Source organism: Zootoca vivipara, chromosome 8, assembly GCF_965207765.1.
Source record: "Zootoca vivipara chromosome 8, rZooViv2.hap1.1, whole genome shotgun sequence".
Classification (NCBI taxonomy): domain Eukaryota; kingdom Metazoa; phylum Chordata; class Lepidosauria; order Squamata; family Lacertidae; genus Zootoca; species Zootoca vivipara.
This window is the reverse complement of record NC_142591.1, coordinates 71,870,787-71,886,910: the sequence shown is the minus strand read 5'-3', so window position 1 is coordinate 71,886,910 and position 16,124 is coordinate 71,870,787. Positions and strand designations below refer to the sequence as shown.

At 40.9% G+C, this 16,124-nt stretch overlaps 1 protein-coding gene and 1 long non-coding RNA gene across 9 annotated transcripts in view; one reads left to right on the top strand and one right to left on the bottom strand.

The window, feature by feature from the left end:
• Positions 1-2,429: 2,429 nt before the first annotated feature.
• Positions 2,430-8,486, bottom strand: LOC148684893 (uncharacterized). The gene is made up of 2 exons (XR_015951585.1): positions 7,402-8,486; positions 2,430-4,845 (listed from the first exon to the last, which is right to left on the bottom strand). It is a non-coding gene; the product is annotated as an uncharacterized LOC148684893 (long non-coding RNA).
• A 383-nt stretch (positions 8,487-8,869) lies between these two features.
• Positions 8,870-16,124, top strand: part of TRPS1 (transcriptional repressor GATA binding 1) — a 237,774-nt gene continuing 230,519 nt past the window's right edge. For 3 of the 8 annotated variants that reach the window (XM_035125587.3, XM_060277657.2, XM_035125582.3), the window contains exon 1: positions 8,870-9,551. Coding sequence is in view for 2 of the 8 variants with exons in the window: in XM_060277654.2 (XP_060133637.1) it covers positions 10,536-10,545 (10 nt within the window). In the remaining 6 variants the exon portion in view is untranslated. Of the gene's footprint in view, positions 9,552-10,298; positions 10,546-16,124 lie in introns of those variants that run through there. The other 5 variants (XM_088675848.1, XM_035125588.3, XM_060277654.2 and 2 more) reach the window with 4 other exon arrangements.

The following is a 16,124-nucleotide window of genomic DNA, read 5'->3' as shown; positions in this document are numbered from 1 at the left end:
GTTTCCAAGCAAAAAAAAACCTTCCCCAAGCCAGACAAATAATATAACAATAAATCTTAAACCTATCTGTAAAAAACATATCAGTAAAATATTATCAATTACAGCAATCAGGGTGCTGTAAACTGGCAGTAGTCTGGAAATGCCTGAGCCAAATAGGTAAGTTTTTACAGCACACTTGGAAGCACCAAAAACTTAGTGCCTGCCTAATCTCCCAAAGGAGACATTCCCCATGTTGTCCAATGATGGCCTGCTTGACATAATTGCCAGAGATCCTATCCTGTGCATCTTTACAAGGACATGACCCTCACTGAACAAAAATTAGACCGGATGCATTGTTGAACCTGTCTCTCTGGTTCCTACCCCAGCTATCATCAGTAGCCATTTCTTTAGCCTAAAGGAGAGGGAGAGAGATGGGATTTCAGGTTAGCTCTGCTGAAAGACCAAGAACTTTTGGCTCCTCCTCTCCTTAAATTATTTCCATCCCAGAAGGTCATTATGAGAACTCATAACTAAGACATAGTTCTCTGGTCCCGTCCCCCCCAGTCCTGTGTACTTTCTGTCATGTTGTTTAGACTGGAAGCCCCGGGGAAGCGAGTCTCTTATCACTAACATTTGCAAGTCACTCTGGGACCCTTTATTTGCCTTTCGGGGAGATAAAAATGTTTTACATAAGTGAGCCCTAAGCAAAAACAGGAAAAATTGGTACAGCATTGAATTGACATTCCTTGTAATTTTGGAGTAGGGTTTTCACTTGTGGAAAAATGTTACTGGTCAGCTACGAAGGACCTCTGTTTATTCAAAGACATGATCATAACCTGGGAAGAACCTTTGGTGTTTTAATCCTTTATTATGTGTTGGAAATACCTACAAGAAAATGGTGGAATTGGACAAACTACTAACCCATGTTATAAATTTCAAATACTTTGTGAGTTGCTCAGGATTTGTGGTGGTGCCACGGACGAGAGTGGCATTTGGGGTGGCGACTCAAGACATGGTCTTCTCCATGACAGCACCCTGCCATTTGTGGAACTCCTGCCCCAGGATAGCGTTCTGTCCCTTGTATTGTTGGTGTTCAGCCAGATGAAGGTCATATTTTGTTTACCCAATTTTCTGTCTTTTCTTTATTGCCGCATTCGCCAACCTAGGGGTCAGCTGCAATGACTGAGGCTGATGGAAGGTGTAAACCAAAACATTGGGAAGTCGTTGGGTTGGGTCTGGCTGGAGCTGGTGGGAGTTTTGCAGCAGCAAACATCCAGAGAACAGTCTGGGGAATTCTGGTCTATCACAATCTCAGTTGCTGGTATTATTTGTTTTAAAGGATGTATTTTAAGTAAGTTTTTATTGCATAGATTGGATTTTTATGCAGCTCAGCACATGGGCTCCCATGGGGGAAAGTGTTATAAAAATAAAATAAAAATACAAATGTGGTCTGGGGCGGGGGTGGGGCGAGACTATTTCCTGTTGGATGTCCTACAATATATATGTTGAAACTGGAACAGCACCATTTCCTAAACCTCTTCCGTCTCAAAGTGTATTCTTATCAGAGCCTTGCATCTTCTGATTTCATAGTTATAGAAACATTTTGGTCATACAAAATTTTGGAATAGGGATCAGCAGTGCAACACTCCAAGGCAAGCTGAGTGCCAGCTGCCAACACAATAGAACGGGAACAGTAATAATGTGATGTTACCTCCTATCCTAAGAGTGGGAACCTCAGGCTTGGCGGAGTGGATTTATCTAAGCCACACACCCTCTCCAAGCCACAATCTCCTTTGTCTGGCTGGAATTTGTCCTTGAACTCTAACAATACTTCTTGCTTTTCTATGTGGAGGATGCAGAGGGATGTATGTGTGTAGAAATAGGCTACTGTACAAAGGTAACGTTCACATTCAATGCTCAGCTTGTTTTTGCCTCTAGCCACACCCACCATTGACATGTGGCCCTCTGAAGGTTGCCCAGGAGGCAATGTGGCTCTCAGATGGGAAAGAGTTCTTCACCCCCCTCACAAAGCAGTCCTTCAATAACATTAGTTATTTACCAGTGCATTTTGCCTTTGACTCTGTGCACTGGCTCTCAGTGATTAGTACAATATAGCAGCTGGCTTTTCAAACCAAAACTTGCCTGCAGGAGAGGCACTGCTGTTAGATCTGCCACCCTGTGAAGTTAACGGGGGTGGTGGTTCATGAGAGGACCTCCTTTGCAGTGGAAAGCCCTCCCCCCCTTCAAGGTGTTCCTGGCCCCATAATTGTGCATGTATTGGTGGTGATTCAAGACACTCCTTTTTTGCCCAGGCCTTTTTTTAAGGAGTTGGGATAAGATCAGAATTACCCATTGTTAGGGGGAAAATCCAGGTGTGAGGCTGCTCACCCACCTAGCCTACTGGGCAGAGCCCGTGGGTCCCTGCGGAGCAAAGAAGTCAACAACCGGAGCAAAGATAAAAGACCAACGTTTATTGCGCAACAGGTTCAAAGAAGGATTGAACACCGAGAGAGGGGCGACAAGAACTTTTAAATCTTCCCACCTAAATCCCAGAATACAGTTCGAAAGCATCATCATTCCATCACTGTTACATAGCTAAAACGTCAGCAAAAGGGGAGGTCTACACAACATGTAGGGTGGTGCTGTGGGTTAAACCACAGAGCATAGGGCTTGCCGATCAGAAGGTCGGCGGTTCGAATCCCTGTGCTGGGGTGAGCTCCCTTTGCTCAGTCCCAGCTCCTGCCAACCTAGCAGTTCGAAAGCAAGTCAAAGTGCAAGTAGATAAATAGGTACCACTACAGCGGGAAGGTAAACGTCGTTTCCGTGTGCTGCTCTGGTTCACCAGAAGTGGCTTTGTCATGCTGGCCACATGACCTGGAAGCTGTACTCCGGCTCCCTCGGCCAATAACGCGAGATGAGCAGCGCAACCCCAGAGTCGGGTCACGACTGGACCTAATGGTCAGGGGTCCCTTTACTTTTACACAACATTAACATGAGGGTAAACACGATTAACATAAGATAATGACTCAGGGCAGAAGCAAGATGTGTGATAAGTACCGAGAGGAACTTCTTGAGCACCCTCAAGGAAAAAGAACAATAAGGTCCTGGTTTACATAGTCTTTTACCTGGGCAATTCCGGAGGGAAGCATTTGGCCAGTGATCTCTCAAATCACCCAGCTATTACCTGCTGGGGTCCCTTCCTGCATGTATGACCAAGTGATTTCCGAGTCCTTGGTCAAAGGAGCAAAATGACACCAGACTTACCAGGTATCATTGCTGGTTTGGTTTTTGCTGTTTTGCACATTTTGTTTTGTGTTATAGTGCAGTCTTCTCCAGCTGAGAAGATACAGCTCCCATCATCCCTGACCATCGACTACGCTGGTTAGGGTGCACAGGAGTTGTAGTCCAAAAGCAGATGTTGTGAAGCCCTGTTTTGTTTGCATTAGGCAAACAATATTTGCTACATTAAACTGCATATAACCTGACCTGGAATTGCATGGTGAAGGGGTCTGTATAGATCCATATAAATGAATCAATAACTGAGAGAGGTTTACCACCTAATGTGCAGAACAGAAGCCAAAAGTTTACTGATGGTTCCGGAGGAAAGAAGTGTGCAATTTATTCCTTTAATTAATTAAGATTGCTTTTCTACACACAGGCATCTGGGAGAAATCCACATGGATTTGTTCTGAATAGACATGCACAAGATTGCACTGCATATGCATTTATTACATACTGTAGCTGCAAGAGAGTCGAAGGTGGCATGTCTGCAAAGAGTGAACTAATTTTGCCTCCAGGAGGTTGGTTAGGCTGAGAGACAGTGACTGGCCCAAGGTCATCCAGTGAGTTTCATGGCCCAGTCCAGAGTTGAACCCAGATCTCAGTAGGTTCAAGGACAGTTCTATTCACTGCTCTCCGTGCTAAATACAGTCTGCCTCTGCATATGCAATTTAAGATGTAGAATCCCCAGGATCTTGACAATTTACAGTATTAATCCTATATGTCACTTCGTTTAATAAATGTTCAAACAACTGCACACTATCCTCAGCTACTAAATTAATGTCCAAATAATAATAGTTGTACTAGTAGTAATAAAAATATTCTCTACCAAAAGTGTTCTGGCTTAGAATTTAAACTGACAAATTTATTCCATTGTTGTTTTTGCTGCCACTTACATTATCAGAACAGTTCATCCTAATCTTTAATGTAATTTTCCTTTGGCCTGATTAAATATATATATATATATGCCCATACCTTTGTTTATTATTTGATTACTAAGCACTTGATGCCTGGCAGATCAGAAAGTTCTGCCTGTTGGCTAATTCACATATGAAATGCATCCCTCTGTGTTGTTGCCATCATCTTATCAGAATTGAAGAACAGATCAGACCAAAGGTTCATCTTGCCCGACGACCCATTTCTAATAGAGGAGTGTTGGATGCCTCTGGCGAGCTCACAAGAACAACAAAGTGGATAGGGAACTTTTTCTACCTCGGTCATAATACTAGAAACTGGAGTCATCAGAAACTCTGAATGTTGGAAGATTCAGGAGAGACAGAAGGAAGTGTTTTGGGGTTTTTTTGGTCCTCATGTTTCCAGCATCATGGAAAGCTTGTGCTCTTTGTCAGGTATCAATCTGGAGAGCTGCTCAAGGGGATCCTCAGCATCGAATTCAGGGGCCCTGCCTGTTGAACAGGAGCAACTCTCAAGCTCTGTACCAAAAGGCTGTTGATAGATTCATGTCACCCTGGATGTACACTGCAATCAAGTGGCCCAACTGCATGCCACCTTGCCAGTGATGGTGTTTAAATTCCCAAGAACGTTGCAACACAACACTGTCACTTAAGGAAATGCTCCTCATAAATCCTAATTAAGGAAGATAATAAAGCAAAATTTTACAGAACTTTCACACATAAAATTGCGCATGGACGGGTTCCAGGGTTCCCCCCCCCCATCTGCCACCCAACAGTCAGCTCGCTATGTGGTTGTCATGTGCCTGATGTGAACACGGATGACCTCAAAATGGCCTTCGGGACAATCGTGTGTTGAGCAACCTCAGAACTCGTATTTAACTAAGTTGGGGAATAATAATGGCGAAATCCTTTGTTGATGATGTGTTTGCAAATGCAACAGGCGTTTTTAAGAGCGATGGATGTCAGTCTTACAGGCTTTTGGGAAGAATTGCAATTTATGACATGTTAGGATAAACAGTTGGATTATATTTCTGAAAAACGTGTTCCATCAGGTAAAATCATTGTGATTATAGGCTCTAGTAGTTTAAGTAAGGAAGTTATGCACTAAAAGGTTGAAATTGTAAAACACGTTTGCTTGTGCTTAACTGCTAATCCTTCCCTGTATCTATGTTGAATAAACTACAAGAAGATGAGAGGGAGGAAAAAAACCACCCCTCCTCGTCAGCATTAAACAATAAAGGCATAGATGGCATGCTGTTTCATCTTGATAAACAAAGGCAGCTATGCTGTTTTCTTTCAAGATGTAACCGTCACTGATATTTCTATTTTGTCTCAGTGCGGAATATGAGTTAAGAAACTAGTTTCGTTGATTTCAATGTGACTAAAATTAAACTGATCCTTAACTCTCGTTGAAAGCAATGACACTGGGGAAATGCTTGAATTTGGCTGGGCTGTACCTCAGTTTAAATCTTTTTGTGCCCCCCCTTCCTGTAGAAGGAGGGGGGGACTTTATAATTCTGGCTGGATGAACTGATCAATGTTTATACTATAAGTCACCCACACCTTTTGGAATTCCTGCTGCAGAAAGTGTCTCACTTTGTGGGTAACCTGGTTTCAAAGAAAACAAATAGTCTGTTAATTAAAGCAAACAAACAAAATAGATGTGGTTGACAGTACTGGACAGCAGAATGAAAAAGACCCTTCAGTATCTTGCTTTATGTAATTTATGTAATTTGGATGTTTAGGGTCTCAAAAACAGATGGACAAGTACTTGAAAGAAACAATAGAATAACTGACCCATGCATATTAGAAGTTACAATCAAGCAATTTGAGCTCAAGAATGAGTTGGAAATATTTATTTTAGGCTAAATAAATGAACCTCATGAGGCCCTTTGTGTATCCACATATTGTGCCAATCAGAAGCATGTGCTAAAGCCTTGAGCATGAGGTAGAAATTTTCTCTGCAAAATTTTTCATAAATAAATAACTTTGCTTGGGGAAAAAGATAACCCAAAACACTTTGCTGCATCTTTGTTTTGTTTTTGCTTTTATCAAGTTCTTTGCGGCTCTTTTCCCAGTTAACTTTAGCTGCTTACTAATTAGCCTGTTTTTGATATTTGGTTTATTTTAAGGGAAAATGCTGCGGATGTCAGGCAGACTATTTTAGAGGTTCTTTGCTAATACAGTTTTTCCAGGATTTTCCTGTTGGAAAATAATACAGCTCGGCCTTACTTACAGGTATTTATGAAGTAGAGATGTGTGTGTTGGGGGGGGGGAATCCTACCATTTTTTAACCTGGCCATGTAAATCCTTAGGAGTTACTGTCCGAGCAAAATGTTGGAAAGGATATGTGCATCATTAACAAAAAAAGTTTGTGCTTATGGTAGAATGCGTTAGTTATCAGTAATTTTACACAATAATTTAAAGTGAATTCACATCTGGGGAAATTGGGGACAAAGTTACAGATTGAGCTGTTCGAACCTTTGTTAGAATTTATTTTTCAAAATCACCTTGTGATGATACTGAAGTCCACATGAAAGGGAACTGAATTCATTTTCGTAAAGCCTGATTCTATCACTGCCAGGGGCATGTAAGAAGCAATCACCTTTATTTTTTTGTTTTAAACTTTCCATTCACAGTGCCAGCTGACAAGCTAGTTCAAGCACATTCAGTTTGCTCCCTTGCAGTCGAACCCATGACCCAGTTAAGCCAAGGGACCTACTGTTTCACCTGATTCATATTCCTGAACCTAACAGGATGCTACCAGATTAATTGACAAGCACGTTGGGTCGCAAGTTACCTAGAGACAAGACTTTGTTTAGTTTAAACTAAGTATTCTAGAGTCTTCTAAAACCTTACTGGTGGGAAAATGAACGCCAGTCCTTGTTTGCGTAAATTATTCCAGACATTGTCTCTGTCTAAAATTTCTTCAGCAATCGGATTTAGAGCTTAATAAAATAAAACGTGCAGATCTTGCTTCCCCAAAGAGTGCTTATAGTAGATATTAGCAATGTACTACAGTAAAGTATTCCACCATTAAAAATGCAAATAGTCCTTAGTAACAGACTTTAAATTCCACCACAGATATGAGTATTACTTTTCTTAGCTTTCCCAACTGAATTTCTGGTGATGGAGTATATAATCAGACCTTCACATCATGTAATGATTCTCCTATCTCTCTTTAAAGTAACATGGTATATGTCAGATAAAGCAACTACATTTTACTTACCTCACAAGTTCACCTCTTGCCTGTGAATTATTGCATTTGTATTCATGAAGTGTTTATCAGACAAAACCTACAAAAGAACATAAGTAAGCTTGTGGGGTGGGTGGTGGAGGAGGAATATGAATTAATGAGTTAGTTTACACATCTTCCAGGATATTATACAAAAGATAAGCAAATGATTAATCTAGGAAAACAGGCTTTGTTTATTTCAAATTTATTTTTGCTTTGTTTGCTAAATTGAAATACTTTTAGTTGCATTGTGCGCACCACCAAAAAGACACTTTCCAGAGAAACATTGTATATGAAGTGAAACGTATTTTGTGTGAAATAACTTTATGTCTAGCTAATAATTAGCTTTTTCATGCTTCCTGGCTGGATAATCTCTTACTAGGAGCGAGAATAAACTACGACTGCTTGAAGTCTGAAGCCAATTTAAAATGTACTACAAAGGGGAAGCACACCACAGCAAGTAATATATAGGAGGGGAGGGAAGGGTTCTACAAGTGTCCCACAAATGTTTGCCTTCTTTTTAGCACCACCTTGTTTCACATTGAAAATTGTTTCACAGAGAATTTTTTCCTTAGACGATTTTTTTAAAAAAAAATGTCATAGACTGTTGGTAATTTACAGTATAGGGAATTTGACTTTTGCTAATTAGAAGTTTCCACACCAGAGCATACTGTATATAACTGTACACCACCTATATGATAAAAAAACCCTTCGGGGCTTGCACTGCTGTCTTGCTTAGGGTTGCATTAAAAAGAAATGACCTAATATGAAAAACAAGCAAACGAAAGTTACTTGCACTACTAAGCAACTGATTTGGGCTGTTAGATGTCTCTCTCTCTCTCTCTCTTCCCCAAACTGCATGCAGGCTCTTTTTCATGTTGTGACTTTTCCAATTCTGATTCCTCCTATGGAAAGGTGAGCTCCCAAACCTGCGTCCGACCTGGACAAGCTGGTACAAGCCCCCCCCCCCCCAATACAAAACCAGGGGCAGCTCTTTCCCACTGCATGCAGAAGTTCCCAAGTTCAATCACTGGCATCTCCAGGTAGAGAACCCCCCCCCCCCATTTTAAACAACCCTAGAGCCTTGTGGCAGCCAGTGGACTGACTCGGTGTAAAAGCTTCTCTTAAAACTTCCTGTGCGGGGCATTTCTTTTTCTTTCCTTTTAAAAAATGCTTTTTTTGGAGAAAGTCTCCCTCCTTTTGCAAAAGTGAAACCCACCCACCCCACCCCCTTGCTGGTGTGCGCTCCCCTCTCCCCCACCCCCCGGCCGTCAGGGCAAAGACGTGTGAATGATGTGATTCTTCCCCGGCCGCCTTCGCCTCGTGGGGCTGCTGCTGCTTCTGCTGCTTCTGCTGCTGCTTTTGCTGCGAATTGCGAGAGGCACCGAGCGAGCGAGAGGCGACGGAGGAGGAGGAGCCGCTGCCGGAGGAGGCGGAGGAGGCCGGGCTAAGGCCGGCAGCGGCAACAGGGGACGCCTGCACTGTCTCTTTAAGGGCTCTCCGTCTGGGGTGGCGCTTTTCTCTTGCTAAGGCTCCCTTTGATATTAATAGTGTTGGTGTCTTGAAACTGACGTAATGCTCGGAGACTGAGGTCCTGACAAGCGATAACATTTCTGATAAAGAGCTGATCTCCTTGCAATCTCAAAAAGCCTCCTCGGCTCTCCTCCTCCTCCTCCTCCTTTTTTGGGGCTTGTTTGTGCCACTAGAAGCCAGGCTCTCTTCCCTTCTCCCTCTCTCTCCCTCTCTCTTTCCTTTTTCATAAACATAACCAGTCAGAATCCAGGTCCTTCTTTGCGCTTCCCCCTTTCTCTCTCTCTCTCCCCATCAGCAGAGGGGGCGAGAAGGGGGGGGTTGTAAAGGCAAATCTTTTTCTCTCCCTCCCTCCCTCCTTTTTCTTCCTCCTTTTAACCCCCGCTTCTCCCTCTCTCTCTCTCTCCTTTCTCTCCCCCCCTCCTCCTTCCTTCTCTCTCTCTTTCTCTCTCTCTTACCAACCCCCCCCCCCCGCTTTCCACCTCTTCCAAAATAATCCAAGATCAACTCTGTTGCAAACAACAGAAAGACGGTTCATGGCTCAAGCGACAGTTCCACCATCTTTCAAGCTGCTCCGGTTATTATTATTATTATTACTGCTGATTAATCAACAGGTAAGTGGCGGCGGCGGTGGCGGTGGGGAAGGTGGGGGCTGGTTTTTTTAAAAAAGAACAACATCAGGGGCTGTGTTTTGTGTGTGTGGCTGTTGGGGAGGGCAGGAGAGGTGGAGATCGGAGTGGGGGGAGGAGGAGGAAGAGGGGAGGGGAGTGGGGGGGCCGGTTGCGCGCAAATCCTTTCCTGCTTCTGGCGATCACTGCGTATGTGACTGTGGTTGTGGGGTTTTTTATTATTATTTATAAAAAGGATATTCTCCAAATGCATATCGCGTGTGCGTTATGTATGCGTGCGCAATGAGAAATCAGAGCTCCGAAGCAGGGTACGTTGGAAGAGGGGGCGAGTTTGTGTGTTCTAAAGAATTGCAAAATAGTGCAAAAGAAGCAGCAAAAGTGCATGGAGGTTTTTGTTTTTTTAATAAAAATATTTTTTGTAAAAAAAAATAAAATTAAAAGAAAAGCTCCCTCCCTCTCTCTCTCTCTCTCCTTGGCCTGGCTTTTGTGGGTCAAAACCATGTGTTGATGCTTGGGAAATGGGCGACTTGAAAACTTGCAGTAGCCCTGTCGCTGGTGGAGTCAGCGGGGGTCAAGTTCAGCAGCCGAGGAGAGAAGCAGAAAGGGAAGCCCTTCCCCCTTGCACTCCCTCTCTCCCGCCCCCCGCCCGAAAAAGAACTTCTAAAGCTGCCGGTGTCTTTCCTGACTCCCCTCCCTTCCTACGTGCATAGCTTTGATATAATTCCTCCCCCCCCCGGCACTACCACAATGTAGGAAAGGAAAGGAGGGGTGGAGGGGAAGAAAGCCCAGATATATTCTTAAAAAGAAAAGTTTCGCAAATCTTGCACCCAGAGAGAGTGCAGAGACCCTCCAGAGTTTTTGCACCTTTGTGATTTGTTCCCAGAGGAAATTGCTTTCTTTTAGAAGGATAGAAGAAAAGGAAAGAATGGGGACTGTGACAAAAAACCCAGGCTCAAGAGGGAGACCATCATGAAAAGTAGTAAGTTCGGGGTGGGGGTGGGGGAAGGAGGAAACTTTTTAAAAAATTTTTGGCGTTATGTGTGTGTAACTTGTGGATGGGGAGAGAAGTGTGATGGGTATTGCGTTGTGTAATATATGCATTTAGGAGATGGGGAAGGGGAGCACTCTCTCCTGGTCTCTCACCGCCAACACCCCCCAGCAAAAGAAAAGGTGATGTGCTGGTGGTAGGGACGGCATCTTTTAAAGGAGTTAAAAACTTTCTCCCTTGAAAGGCCAGGAGCCCTGTTCAGTTCTCTGAGTTCCTACAAGTTACTTTGTTTAGTTTTCAGGTCCTAATAATAATAATAATAATAATAATAATAATAATAATAATATGCTTACACTTGAGATCCATGTGGCAGATTTCTTCCCCCCACCCAAAGACTGAATGAATGGAGAGATGGAAACTTCCTAATACTTTAAGAAAGATTGCAGTTGTGCTGATAGTAACTTGGGATAAACATACCGAGGGGAGGCAAGTGGGATGGTTTGTTATTAAAAGCTCCAGGAAGAAGCTCTCCCCCCCTTTTTTGGGGGGGGGGAAGAGGTACTGTGCAAACTTGACACTTTCTACCCCATAGGTCTCTCCCCCTCCTTTTCTCTAATCTCTGCCTTTGATCATAAAGGGACACTTGCTAGATTTCACTAGCACTTCTCAGGGTCGACTTGTGCTCTGTTGTTCAGGAGAATTTTCCTCTGGTGTTTTGGTAGGTTTGAGTTAGTGGATTCCTTTTATTTTTATTTTAAACCACTTTCCGGTAAACAATGTGTTATTTAAGGCTTCGGTGCCTTTAGCAGCTTAAAAAAGAAAAGAAAAAAAGATTGAGAAAACCAAAGTACGTACATATCAATGTAAGTTGCAATTTTTTTCCCCCAATCCGCAAATGTCAACCTTCTAAATTTCATTGACTGAAAGAGAAGGAAGGGGGGGAAAAGAAAAAGAATAAGTCAGAGGCCAAGTGATGGAGTAAACATGAGGACTCATAAGGAACCTTCTTTCCATTCATCCTTTTGCCAGTGAGCAGGAAGTACTGTAACAAAGTTGGAAAAAATACAGTTAAGGAAAAAGTGCAAGTGGGATTTGGGAAGCAGCATTCTAGTGGACAGCTATTTTGTGTGTGAATACGTGAGCTCCTTGTGAATCCTCCTGCCTGCTAAGGATCATAGTAAATAATAGTAATACGACGAGAATCCAGACTTTTGGGTGGGACTTACGTTTTCTTCTTCCTTTTTATTTAAACATATTTAACAGACTCTTCCAATACGTTGCTGTTGGAAGAGTTCATTTGCTCTTCTCCTGGCATTTGTGGTTTTAAATATTACACACACCACGAAAGGCAAGTTTTACAAATGGTAAAGTGCAATTCATTGGTAAAAGTTAGTTCCTGAATGGGACAAACAAGGAATTAAGTTTACAGTTGTCCTTTCTGAAGAGAAGGCACAGCTTGTCCTCATCTTCACAATAGTCCATTAGGTGAGAAAGCCTATTCAAGCATTTCGCCAGAGTGACAAATTAGAATCTTAGGAAAAGCAAACTCTAAAGGAAGATTTGTTTTTTAATTAAAAAAAAAACTTTTTTTTTACAAGTCCCATTGCTCATGGATGTAAATGCAGGGCTTTCATGAGAACACCAACTATTTCCTGTAAATCCTGAAGCTGACAAAGCCGTCTGGAAATGATATCAACATTTTGCAAGGTTTTTTTTCTTTTTGGGTTTTTTTTTACAACTGTAGTGAAAGTTTGTTACAAATATAGCTAATCCAAACAAATGGAGCACTTCACTTCCCCCGCTTTAAAAGAAGGCATAAAGGCCTTTCTGTTTCCTTCTTTTTAAAAAGATGTAAAAGTTGGTTAAGCTGTGTATTATAGAGGACACGTCACCAGCCATTAGCTTCATAGAAATCGCCAAAACCTTCAGTGCCATATTCGTAATCAAAAGGGAGATGTTTTAAGTTTAGAGCTGTCTCCAAGAGGAGGAAATGTTGTCCTCAGTTTACTATGCAACTTCTGGGTGTTATGGACAATAGTAATAAGAATATAAGCTCACCTTTTAGGGAGACTGGGTTTTTTTTAAAAAAAGATGTATCTTAAATCCAGCTTGTGATAGTTTTTGACTAGTTTTCAGACTACCTGTACATTTCTTGGATTAGGAGGTGATTTCAGGTAGATCAGATCAGAAGAATCTTCATTTGCATCAGCTACTAGCCATAGCAATAAAATAAAATAAAATGTACTGAAGCTAGAGCTAAAAACTTCCCTACACAAAATACATTTTGGAGGTTTACGTCAATAATCAAATAGTAGATCTTATTCTAATTGCCCCCGCTAAAAACCTTGCAGGTATAGTTTTGAGGTGTTTGAGCCTCAACATACAGTATATGTTTTCATTTGTGAAGTATAAGCTGTTGTGGCAAGGATTTGCTCTAGAGTAGTTTGATGGCATTCAAATTCCTAGCTCAAAGTAAGCACTTGCAGAACTCTGATCTAAGGCTTCAGCGAGCCAACTTAGCCAATACTTTCCTTAGAATGCCTTTTTAAAATGCCTTTATCTCATAAAGGATACAATAGCTTTTCCAAGTATTTGTGGAATAGCACTGTGTATAGTTTCTAACTGTACATAACACTGTTATTTTAACTTTGTGTGTGTGTATGTGTGTATCAGCACGAGGTACTTCATTATTTTGTTTATTCCTATGAAGTTCTAAGCAAGTTCCACTGAGTTTACTGATTTACTTCAAAGTAAATGTGCACAGTGTTGCAGCCTTAACAAATGTACCATATCTGCTGTGCTTGAAGAATGTGCATGTACTGTATACATATACTGTAGACTGCTTGCCTGCTGAGGCTCTGCTCATTAAAGACAGTAAAAGCAAAATTGTTGAAGAGGTTCTGACAGTGGCTGCTCGTTAGATTTCAGCATTCAGACAATATCTTGTTGATTGAAACCATTAAGGAGTGTCTTAAGTTTTCCAGTTATTAAGGTCTCGGTGACTACTTCCTTCTTGCTGTTGTGGTTCGAAGATAATTTGCTCATAGCTGCCAAGTTTTCCCTTTACTCGCGAGGAAGCCTATTCAGCATAAGGGAAAATCTCTTTAAAAAAGGGATAACTTGGCAGCTATGAATTTGCTATCTATGATTCTATTCTTTAAGTTGCCATTCTTTGACAGTAACCTTCACCTTATGAAAGGTAGAAGTGTGCACAAGTTAATAATTTCAGAAATTTCTGAAAAATATTGATGAAAGCTAAAAGCATGGGTATCACCATTACTTTTGCATGGAATAATCAGTGAAAGCTTCAAAATTTGTTTTGTATGTGTTTGGATATATATACTGTTGACCTATCGATATTTGACAATTCCTATCAGATCTTACCTGTAGCTACAGTTGGCAATCTCGATTGTCGTTTCTGAATGCACCAAACTAAACGTTTAAAAGTTTATGGCAAAATATTCACGGAAGTTCATAGTTAAACGTATTCTAACATGTCGGGTTGGGAGTCTGAAAAAAGTAATTCTTTGTTTACAGATAAACCAAATGGGAATTGGTGACGCTTTTAATGTGCTTTCTCTTGCAAGTTCCACACTGAATTCAGTGAAACTTAACTTTTGCCGTAATGTTTTTGAGATCAGGCTGTTGGTTAAAGCATTGGCTCCGGACAGCAATATATTCGGATATTCAGATTTTTGGTTTGTGTGTAAAATGAAGCTATTCATTCCAGCAGACTGACAACTTTCCATTTGCTGTTTGCCTTTGCTTAATTTAGTTTCCTCAAGACAACTAGTAAGGTAGTTTAGATTTGTATTTTTGGCAATATTGGGTAACCATAAATGCAGAGCTTTCTGTCCCAAGTATTACACCTCGCAATTCACAACGTGAGTAATTCAAATATACAACTGTATTTCCCGCCCCCCTAAAAACACAAGAAAGTCTTTGTTGGTGAGTTTCAACCTTTTGAGGTTCTCAGGTTAAAAGGAAGTCTAGGGGTTGCCTTTTTCAGGTGTTGGTATGTATTATCAACTACTAGTATTGCTGTCAGTCAGTTAAATAATTTCATCTGATTAATTATCTACCTTATAACTAATTAGTTAACTCTTTGATTAACAGTTGCATATTTCCAGGACACATGCATATCTGCAATTTTCCAATATCTTGGAAGACAGCTTCCACTTGTTAGAAAGAAAGATCATCTTTAATATTTTCCTTTTCATTTCATATTTCAGTAGCACAGTGAAAGCAAGATAAAAACAGACAAAATCAATTTTCAGCCCCACAGATTCAATATATCACGATATCAGTTAATCAACTTAACCTTCAGTTGATTGATCCACTGATTCGACTCTCTTAAAAGCTAATAATTATGGTTTTTCTTATTAATACCACTGAATAAGGTATTTATATTTGTCTGTTCCTAAATATCTTTTATTCTAAGCTGTGAGTGTGCGTGCACAGACGCACTTTTAAAAGGGGGATATTTTTAAAATCTGTATTATGCTTTCTGAACTTCCTCCTTATATATTGCTACAACAGAGTTATGATTTAGCTGTGACAGTTTAAAACAGGCATCCCCAAACTTCGGCCCTCCAGATGTTTTGGACTACAATTCCCTCAAATTTTGATAGTTCTGTGATTACTTTCAATTTAATGGGAGATGAGAAGGAAACCCAATTGTTGTTTAGTTTTATTGACTTTTGACAACTTTTGAAAAAAGTGCATACAAGCAAGTAAAGCTGTCCCATTAACTTCAATAGGATTAAGAGCACAATGCTATGCATGTTTACTCAGATATAAGGTTTAGTTCAATGGAACTTTTCCTAGTAACTGCATAAGATTTCAGCCGACCTAGGCAGGTCTACTCAGAAGTAAGTCCTATAAAGTTCAATGGGAGTTACTCCTAGATAAATGTGCATTGCATTTTAGGGTGAATTGGTTTAAGGCTATGGTCTTTGCACATTTCCCTAGCAGTATGCCCCATTGAATGCAGTGGAGCTTCCTTTAGAGTAAACATACGCTAGGTTTATTGTGCTATAAATCCTAGTAAAATGATTCATTATCTGCATATTTGAAATGGCTGGATTTAAACCAGTTTAATCCCAATTCTGTTGAAAAACCTGAATAATCTTATACCCTTCTTTATGGTATATTAGTATATTAATGCGCCTAGGACTCTTATTAGTTCATATTAGCCTGAGTCAAGGATCAAGTTTATAGTGGGCACATGATAGTTTATTAAAACAGTTAAATCACTGTGTTGTAAATATTTACTAAAGGTGTAACTGGGTTTTAATTTTAGATTTACATTCGCATTACCGGTACTTTATATAAGTGTCTTTGGAGCTATCTATTTAAAAGGGTTTGTGGAAGTTGGTATCAGCGGCCCTGCGCCATGGTTGTCCTAAAAGTTTCCCCCAACTATTATTGAAAATGATAGTGTACAGTTATAGCTTTCAACTGTGTGGCCCGATGCCCCATTTTTTCAGCCGGAAAAATTAAAGGGAAGTGTGCGACTGGGCAGTATTCCATGGGGATATTGAATCTGAATTTCTTTTCTTGGTGGGGGT